This window comes from Falco cherrug, chromosome 4, assembly GCF_023634085.1.
Source record: "Falco cherrug isolate bFalChe1 chromosome 4, bFalChe1.pri, whole genome shotgun sequence".
Taxonomy (NCBI): Eukaryota; Metazoa; Chordata; class Aves; order Falconiformes; family Falconidae; genus Falco; species Falco cherrug.
This window is the reverse complement of record NC_073700.1, coordinates 108,798,160-108,808,502: the sequence shown is the minus strand read 5'-3', so window position 1 is coordinate 108,808,502 and position 10,343 is coordinate 108,798,160. Positions and strand designations below refer to the sequence as shown.

The following is a 10,343-nucleotide window of genomic DNA, read 5'->3' as shown; positions in this document are numbered from 1 at the left end:
TTGTCTTGCAGTAGGCTTGTTCAAGATTTAGATCATTACATAGTGATGGCAAATAAACCATGTTATCCTTCAAATAAACGAAACAAATATTTTATTTTTTGCTGTAAACATGCTTTTCCTGTGTGTTCCTCTAGAGTAAAATTATTTCTAACCTTTCATCTGATAGGTATCACCAAGTATGCTCCCTTATTTCAAATTGTTTTACAGTAGTCAGGGGCTGCTACAGTGCTAAGTAACTTAAGTATTTAAACTGAATTTTAACTCCAATGTTTAAATATTAAGCAAGGTAGGAGGAAAAGTGGTACAATGGTACAATGATAGAGATGTCAATGGTACAATGATGGATTAAAGATTGTACTAAAACATGGATTCAGACATATCAAAAGGTCTCTTCTGTCCTTCTCACTGTAAGGATGAACTCCAGCAGTGTAACAGTGAATCCCTTAGTTTAAAACTGACGGCCCAGGCACCATTTCAAGGAACTTTTCTGGATCCAGATAGGATCCATGCATATCCCCACACAATATAATTTGTTAACATAATGCTAATCTTTGCTCTTATTGGCAAGAAATTAAATAAAAGAGTCAAAACATTGTTTACAAGCTACCTACCTTCTTCATGTTCCAAAGAAAAATAATTCCTTTCTTGACTTAAAACCGTTGTTCAGGTTTATTTTAAAGACAACGTCCCTGAAATATTTGTCCCTTACGAGATAAATCAGTCTTATAATGAGAATATTTGTCTCATTAACTTCCTGTGTATAATTTTTATCTGTTATATGTATCCAGGACTTCAAACATTCAAATGACTTCTAAATATTTACTACAACTAAACAAATATGTATGAAACTAATGACAATGAAACAAATCGCACACGTGAGAAGTTAAATGAATCAGGAAAACTGTGGCTAACAGGATTTTGGCCAAGGATTTCACAAAATGCTTATCCACTCTATTTCCTTGACATTCAGGTCTCATAATTAAGTCTTTTTTTCTAGTCTCACATGGCGAAATAAAATGAACTAGACTAGACCAGACTGATGCATAAGGTGTTACATTATAGTAATACATTTGCCATAGCTAGAAGGCACAGCTGTGGCCCTGTGAGAATGTTTTGTTGGTCATTCATTCTCACAAGATTATAAAAAATACAACCCTCACTTCACAACCTCTGAGCACTTGCATTACAAAGTGGCATACGATTGTTCACTGACAGATTGCTCTAATGTTTGTTCAGATTCTCTCGGTACAAGTTTCACATGAATGGATCTCCGAAGAGCAGTAAAGTATTTTGAAATACTGACTATACAAAAAATTGAAACATTTTGTAAAAAAGTTAACATGATTTGAGAATATATTTGTTGAAATATTAGAGAAACAGGTAAAGTAAGGAATAGTATCATACGTATCTATCTGAAATCAAGAGACACCATTTAACGTGTTAGCTAAGGACTGTTCTGCCTGGCAGCAACTTCAAATGACCTTTGCGATGAAAAATCAGGTAATACTTTAGTAAGAATTAATACACCCACCCCAATTTTCTTTGTAGCACTCAATAGCTTTTAAGATGTATGTATGTGGGGACCTCCCCAACCCTGGACAAATAGTTTATTTCTATAACTTAAAATTATTAAACATACATTATCAAACTAAAAATAAATGTACCTTTAAAAATCCAGCAACAAATGAGGCACATGTCACACCATAAATACTCATAAATTACCTTTAAAGTCTCAGATTCTTCTTTGCTAGTAAACATCTCTTTTAGTTTTTAGGCAGCTTTCTTCCAGCTATTTACTCACACTGTATTCATACTGCATTCTTACAGCCTCGTATGTAAAAACAAATGAGATATAGATTAAAAAAAAAAAAAAAATACCAGGGAGCATCTACGTAAATAAATCGATGTACAATGATATGAAGATAAATATTTTTGCTTAAAGACAACTGACTATTTTTCTATGGGAATTTATTTTCTATGGGAATTAAAGCATGCTCTTGAGAGAACTCGACTTTTTATGGAGAAAAAACACAACAGCAGTATTTGGACAGACTGCCAAAACTATGCTATATTTAGCGTGGAGCAAAAAGAACAAATGCAGCATCCAGAATACACATGGTTTCCTTACATTTATTCCCCATTTCTGTTTAACAAATAGCAGATTATAGATCAACGTTTATATAGCAACTTGTCTCAAAACAGTTGCCCAGATGAAAAATCAAGTACATCACACTGTGTACACATAATTTGGCTGATTTGATTTTGCAAATAATTTTTTAAACCAAAGCTTTACTTGTGGACCTCGAACAACATATGCACACCCTTGGTGGCCAAAGAAACATGAATTAATGTGAGCAGCCAGGTTTTTTGAAATGAAGTAGTATTTATCTTGCTCACTTAAGGAGTTTTCTGCAAATACATATACTGTCATGAAAATAAATGATTTTTTGTGGACTCATCCACTACAATCTAAATGTAAGTTTACCAGTTAAATAAATATCCTGATGGAACTGGAGTAGACTCTTCCCCCACCCCCCCCCCCACCCCCCCCCCGCCCTTTCCAATTCTTCATTTTCCAAATCTCTCCCAGGAAAGAGCACAAAGGAAAACGCACAAGAGACATGTAATTTACCAGGTCCCCCCTTGTCAGGGTAATAACATGGTTCAAACGACGATGGTATTTTATGATTTGGCATTTGCAGTGCATTGCGAAAACTAAAGATAGTACTGCATAAAGAAATCAATATTTTTATAAATCCAACAGGCTCTAATAGTCAAGCGGTGCTTTTCAGCAAGGGTTTTTCATGCGCATGTAGACCTTCATGGACACCATTACAGCCCTGTTCTCTTCAGATTATTTCTCTCTAGCCCTGCATTGTTAACGTCAATGTTTCTAGGATCTTGTAGAGAAGTTTTAATAATTTTCAGGTTTGCCGATTAATGATTTTCCAGTAAAGGTATATCCTCTACATATGATTTTCATCTAATGTGAATAGTCTAGATTTTATTAGACTGTGGACAAACTGGGTATCAAGACTACTTACGATTGTTTAAGCAGCTTTTCATCTTTGTTTTTTCCTGCCTCTGCACCGCACCCCCACATTTTCCACTTCCAATACTTGTGTGAGTTGAACAGAATCAAAGAAACTGAGCTGGCTGAAAATTAGGGGAGAGGGGAGGTACTAGGGAAGGTTTATTTTCAAGGAGGATCAATTTTGCAGTTCACCATCCAGCTGCCTGCAGTGAAGGGTCAGGGATTGCGAGGGAAGCAGGAGGTGTGCAGGGGCTGCGGACCCAAGCAGAGCTGCCACCAGGGAAGCCCCACTACGTTTTGCAGACCTCCCTCAGCAGTAGTCCTTTTACCTCAATGGGACAATCTTTTGGTGATTTGCAGTCTTTGATAGATAACATGCTCAGTAATTACTTAGCAGGACAGCATTCAGGTGACACTTCCCCAAGCTGCATAGATTCCAGGAGAGAACAGGGCGGTAAAACTCTATTTCTGCTAGAAGGACAAACATTTTGAGCATAAATTGATGGCAGTTCATCCATTTAGAAAAGGCTATTTTTACAGTCATTCTTTAGAAAGGAGCTTACTTGAAAAAAGACCCAAATATATATAAATATTTTACTGCTGGTAAAAATAGAGCCATGTAATATTGACATCGCTTGGTCATTGAATGTTGCTGACATTTCTTTCCTGAACCACCTGCTAGTACAGCTCCCCCCTGCAAAAAAGCTGCAAGTAACAACTGCACGCAAAGCCTAAGTACTCCTAGTTACAGAACTTCTGAATTTCAAGAAGTTGCCAACTTCATTCTGTTAACCATGTTTGTTGTTGTTGTGTAAATCTATGTATCTACCTCTCCTAGGCTGGGACAAAGACCTATTTCCACTTCATTGTAGCAATTCTTCAAATGTTTTTATAAATTCAAAAAGCAGCAGTGAATTCTTACTTAGAAAACGTGTGTGCTCAACATGACATTTTAATATCATTAGCCTCACGGTACTGAAAAACCCTCAGAACTGTAACTTCCAACGTGCATCAAATATTGACATCCCAAACAATCATTATTTCTTATTTAGCTTATAAAGGATCATTAGTCCACTAATGTAATGGCACCTTATTAGTCTATCTTGGGACAGTGGTCTACCTGTTCCAGAGCTGACCATTTTAATTATTTTACTGTTTGCACCATCCAAACATATAACAACCAAAACAGAAAACATAATATGTGGTGAAAAGACATGAGAGAACGCACGATGAGGCGCGCTCTGCAGGCCTAAGAAACAGCAGTGCTAGTAACACAAAGAACTTACAGCCAGTCTATGATTGAAGCGATGCATTATGAGATAAAATCTAAGACACCAATTTTCTTTTCAGCAAATGGATTTATTGACATAATTGATTATAACCATGTACAGCATCTATGCATCTCCCATTGGAAGAATATCCAGTGATAAGAGCTAATGTTAGTGTGATACACAGCTTTACTCAATAATCCCCACTGCATTTCTAACACAAACAGTGGTGTATTCCACAGTCAGTCATAAATGGCCAAAAGCACCCAAGTGTCCAAAGGAACAGAAATTTAAGATTCTTAACAAAAAATAAAACATGATCCTGGTTTCCTTCAGTTTTAATTCCACTCAACATTGTGTCTCTAAGAGTTATGAATTTTAATCTATACTCAGACAATCAAGTTTGGCCCCTGATATTAATGAAAACTACTGCCTGTCAACATAAATCCAAAAGGACTTTTTACTACTGACAGAATCAAGACTTCCCGGCCCCCCCCCCCCAGCATTTAAAAGGCAAAGATTAAGGCAAATGATCTCTACACTCCCTCCTTTCCTCCGACTTGAATGTAAAGATTGAACAAAATTCCCTCAGAACATAAAGTCTTTTCTCACTGAACTCCAACTGAAGGTACCAGTTACTATGGTGTCTTTTGTAAATGCTTGTCATCTGAAAACAAACAAACAAAAAAACCCCAACAAACCGCATTGCTTACTTGCAACTAGAGTAATAAACAACTTGTAGTCACGAACACCTCGGGTCAGCAGTGAATGCATGATATTGAGACTATTGTCTCCATAGTTCACTGACACTTCCTTGAAGCCATTCAGTTCCACAAGAGTTCATCTGAGGTTGCACATTAAATTCAAAGGAGCAAAAGTAGCATCAATGGTCTCAACAATTTACCAAACTCCATCTAAAACATTTGCATTTAAAGCGTAACCCCAGTTTGGACCTTTTTAAGTAGCTCATTTCTAGACCACACAGAGAGAATTATTAATGTAAACTAAACCACCATATTTCATAGTAACAGAACCACATTCTGTAAATATTTAGGAAAGTAGAAGTTTGAGAAAGTAGAGAGCAACTGATCAAAAAATGATTAGCATTGCTCTAAAACCAAAGACAAAAGTCAAGTTAAAGAAAAACAACCAACAACAAAACAAAACCAACTCAAACATCATATACTACTGCATAAGGGTTTAACTTCAGCATTACTCACTCAGCTACACAAAACACAGAATCTAGATTAATATACAAAAATGTTTTATTTCACAGTGAGGTACATAAAGCTTCTAATTTTAGTAGGCTAAGGCTAAGAGGGAATTGCCCGTTAGGATAAAGACTGCTTCACATTCCTGAAATATTCTCACCTATTACTGTTTCTGAAGAAAGGCACCAATATTATTTATCCATCAACAGCTCATCTCTGCATCCACCCATTTAGAAATGGATTACGTGAGGGTCAGCGATCCACTGACCATCACAGACTCAGACAACTACCACACACATTACTGTGTGCAAGTACCAAGCAGTATTTATTGAAAAAGAAGAATTTTAAAATAGCTCATTTGTAAACATATTACAGAACTCAGTTTTTCCTAGTGGTGTCAGCAATACATTCCTGCAAAACTAACCAGCTGCATTATTGTTTCCCGTTTACAAAAAAGTACGAAAACACACCCGTGCACGTTAAAACTGCCTCACGTTCAGGGTGAGTTAAGATGGCACAGCCTTCAAACTGTTCAGCACAAAATGTGTGTTTCAAGCCCTCTAGACAACTCACTGGTTGTACTACATTAGAAGACGACCCTCCGTCCAAATTTTTAATTAGGAAGCGCCGGTGCCTTGGAACGGCCCAGCTGCAGTCCGAGAAAGCCACCTGTAAAGCGGCACGCTTCAGTTCAGGGCGCTGAGCTGGCCTAAGGCACCTGCTGCTGCTTGCACGAGCTCCCGCCCTTCTCTCCCCTCATGGCACCGAGCAGCTGCCCAGTCGCCGCTTTTGCTTGGGCTAGCGATGATTCTGAGGAACGGCGACCTTCCATCAGGGGTGACCGACTAAGCCCACCTCACACACGGCATCAGTCCCGGCCTGCAGTAAGCGTGGCTGAGGGCAGCGACCGCACGCAGCTTTCCCTGAGGAGGCGGCAGCCCGGCGGGGCCCGGCCGTACCCTCAGCCCAGCGGCCGCCTCCCCTCGCCGCGCCGACCACAGCTCCCGGTGGGCCCCGTTGCCCAGCAGTGCCCACCGCCCGCCTCTGCGCGGTGCCCGCCGGGAGCCGTAGTTGGGCGGGCTCAGTCGGTGAACCGCTGCAGCAGGTGGTCGTCGCCGTGGCGGCCGCCGCCGCTATCCATGAAGCGCTCGCAGGGGAACTCGATGAGGTCGGCCTCGCTGAGGGCGCAGGCGGCGCCGCGGGGTGGCCGGTGCGACTGGAAGCCTGAGAAGTCGGCGGAGACGCCGGTGCCCATGGAGCGGAGGGGCCGGCGGGTGGAGTAGAGCTGGCGGACGTGGACGGGGGCCGCCTTCCGCCGCCGCCGCCCCAGCACCTTCTTGCGCAGCAGGCGGGAGGCCCAGGCGGCCAACGCCGCCAAGAGCAGCAGCGCATTCACCGCCAGCAGCACCAGCGTGAGGAGCTGCTGGTCGGGGCCACGGGGCCCGCCCGCCGCCACGCCGCCCTCGGGCAGGGTGACCAGCCCGGCACAGTGGTCCCGCGGTGCTACCGGGCACGCGCGGCCGCCGAGGATGCCCTCGACACAGACGAGGTAGGGGGTGTCCGGGCGGAGCTCCCGCAGGGTGGCAGCTGGCTCCCCGCGCTCCGGCAGGTAGACGAAGCGCTGGAACTTGACGGCGGCGCCGAAGCGGTCGAAGAGGAGGCGGAACCTCACCGGCCCCAGCAGACGGGGGCTGCGGTGCGGCCGCACGGCCCAGCGCACCGTTACCGAGCTGGAGCCCACCGCCTCCACCGACAGGTTGCAGAGGAACAGCTTGTTGAAGTCGCACGGGTCGGACACCAGCGGCGGGACCCCGGCGGCCGGCGCAGCGCGGGGCTTCCCGGCCCGCCGGGGCCACGGGGCGCTGGGCGGCGCCGGTCCGGAGGCGGCCGGGCGGGCGGGCGGCGGCGGCGGCGTGGGGCTGGCCGGCTCCGCCGCGGCCCTGGGCGCCGCCGCGCTCTCGGGCGCCCCCAGCAGGCGGGCGGTGGAGGCGGACGGCGGCGGCCCGCGGGGCACCCCCGCGCCGCTGCTGTTGCCGCCGAGCCCCTCGGCGGCCGGCGGCGGGGACGCGGAGGCGGGAGCGGCACCGTCGTGGCAGGGGCCGCCGTCTTGCGGAGGCGGCAGCTGGGCGTCCTGCAGGTAGTCGAGGTACTTGCCCGCCAGGGCGGGCGGCAGGTGGCACTGCACGAAGACGGTGAGCAGGCGGCCCTGGGAGTGCCAGGCCCCCAGCCAGTGCTTGAGGCCGCGGAGGCGGCAGTCGCAGCTCCAGGCGTTCCCCTCCAGCTCCAGGCGGTAGAGAGCCGGGCTGGAGGCGAAGAGCTCGCCTGGGAGAGTGGCCAGCACGTTGTCTCGCAGGCTGAGCTCCCGCAAGCGGCCGAGGCGGCCGAAGGTGGCAGGGTGCAGGGCGGTCAGCGCGTTGCGGCTCAGGTCCAGCGCCTCCAGGCTGCTCAGCGGCTCCAGCAGGGCAGCGGGCAGGTGGCTCAGCAGGTTTCCCTCCAGGCGCAGCTCCTTCAGCGAACCCAGCCCCGCGAAGGCATCTGAGGCCAGGTGAGCCAGTCGGTTGCCACTGAGCGAGAGCTTCGCCAAGCCAGGCAGGTGCTGGAAAAGCCCCCCTGTCAGCTGCTGCAGGTTGTTGCTGGCCAGCAGCAGCGTGTGGAGGGAGCGCAGTGGCCCGAAGATGTCTGGGTGGCGCAGGGAGCTCTGCTGGTTGCCTGACAGGTCGAGGAAGCGCAGCTTAGCCAGGCCGGTGAAGGCACCGCGGCTCAGCCAGCGGATGCGGTTGGACTCCAGGTGCAGGTAGAGTAAGTTCGGTAGCCCTGAGAAAGTGGAGTCGCCCAGTGAGCCCAGCTCGTTGCCATCCAGCCGCAGCTTGACGAGGCTGCTGAGGCCAGAGAAGGAGGCAGCGCTGAGGCGGCCGATCTCGTTGGCATTCACGTAGAGGATGCGCAGCTTGGCCAGGGAGCTGAGGGTGCCGGGGGCCAGCGCCAGCAGCAGGTTGTTGCCCAGGTAGAGCTCCTCCAGCCGACCCAGGCGCTCAAACGCCTTGGGATGCAGCGAGCGGATCCGGTTGTACTGCAGGTCCAGGCGCTGGAGCCCTGCCAGGCGGTGGAAGTCGAAGGCGGAGATGTTGGCAATGAAGTTGCCCCCGAGGCTGTAGGTGAGGATATCCTGGGGCTCGGCCGCCTTGGGCACCGAGCGCAGGCCCCGGTTGGTGCAGAGGAGGTGCTGGTGCTGCTGGCAGTCGCATGGCTCGGGGCAGATGGGCTCGGCCGCAGGCAGCAGCAGGAGGAAGAGGGGGACCGAGCCCCAGAGCACCCGCGTCAGCAACATCAGGCGGACCCGGCGCGGCGCCCCCATCCCGGGACGAGCCGTGGGCTGCTTCCCCCGCCGGCTTTGTCTCTCTCCGGCATCCCCCCCGCCGCGGCTGCTATTCGGCCACTCCTCTGCTCCGCGCCGGGCTGAGCTCCGCGCCGGGCGGGCGGGCGCGGCGGCGGCTGCAGGTCGCGGTGCCCGGCACCATGGGCTCGCCCGAGCCGGCCGGGGGGCACGGAGCGGCCGGGAGGGCTGCGGGCCGCCGCCGCCCGGGCTCCGCCGCCCCTCGCGGCCCGCAGGCTGCGGCTCGGCGGTCGCGGGGCCGGTGCTGCCGCGGGGGGCGGGCGGGGTGCGGGCGGAGCGGTACGGCACGGCACGGCACGGCACGGCACGGCACGGCGCGGCTGCCCGCTGCTCCGCCGGCTGTCCCAGGGGCGGGGGGGGGGGGGGGGGCGGGCGGAGCGGGGAGGGGGGGCGGAGCGGGGAGCAGGAGAAAGACGAGCTCCGAAACTTGCCCAGAAAACTCAGCGGAAATTCGTACTTCCCACACTGTGCCCTGGGGGACCGGAGGATCGGATGGAGCGGGGGAGAGGGGGGGCGGGGGGAGGGAGCCGCGACCGGTCCTGGCTCGGCTCAGCCCCGGCAGCGAGCAGGGGCGCTAAGTGGGAAAGTAGGAATTGGAACCGGCTGTGGCTGCCTCCCAGCCACATGGGCTGCAGATAGAGCTGCGCATCGGGGAGGGGGAAGGGAACAGAAGTAAACTGGTTGTCGTCCGCCCCACCCCCCAACACCCCTTTTTTCTTTTTCTTTTTCTTTTCTTTTTTTTTTTTTGTTTGTGTTTCTTGTATTTAGAAACCTGCCAAAAGCAATAGGTACGGTTTACCACGGATTAAGGACTTTGTTTTGTTTTGAGCAAACGGCATTCGGAGGACTAAGCCACCTACAAGTACATCAAAGGATGAATTTTCATTCTTTCTCCCCACCTCCTGCCTAGTAGGTTCCTGACAAAACTGCAAGCGAAGATGCAGTTGAACGTAGCTCCAGCTCCACAAATGCCTCGTCAGGGTGGTTAGGATGCCCTTCAGAAATAATTCCCATTTTAAAGATTCTTCTCTTTCAACAGCATACAAATTCAGAGTGAAAAGCAGGTGCTGGAAAGTGTACTGAAAACAAAGTAGACTGCATACCCATCCATTCAATGACTTGCCTTCCCTGTTGGCGTTGTTTGGCTTTGTAAGATGTCGCCAATGGGGTAAATAAGCCTCTAAGGGCAGGAGGAAATGCCTAGATACGAAGGGTATATAAGGCTGTTAAGGATGATGAGAGAAAGAAGATAATGCCCAAAATACCACGTTGCAAATTTAATAAATAAATTGGAAACTGTGTTGTACATGAGGTTGGACAGTATCCAACTGCCCACACTTTGCATACGCTTCTGGACTAAAGCAGTGTGCAAACCATGTTCCTTTCTCCCATCTAAAGGCAGAATTTAGACAGCTTTCATGGAAGTTTTGCGGTTA

At 49.2% G+C, this 10,343-nt stretch overlaps 1 protein-coding gene across 1 annotated transcript; it reads right to left on the bottom strand.

Annotated features, from left to right (window-relative positions):
- Positions 1-4,372: 4,372 nt before the first annotated feature.
- TRIL (TLR4 interactor with leucine rich repeats) lies at positions 4,373-9,237 on the bottom strand. The gene has a single exon (XM_055709748.1). The coding sequence runs from the start codon at positions 8,866-8,868 to the stop codon at positions 6,595-6,597; it is 2,274 nt and encodes a 757-aa protein (XP_055565723.1). The 5' UTR covers positions 8,869-9,237; the 3' UTR covers positions 4,373-6,594.
- Between the last annotated feature and the right edge of the window lie 1,106 nt (positions 9,238-10,343).

Bases quoted from the DNA above. Each gene is read 5' to 3' on its own strand.
- TRIL (XM_055709748.1), bottom strand. From the start codon at position 8,868: ATGGGGGCGCCGCGCCGGGTCCGCCTGATGTTGCTGACGCGGGTGCTC.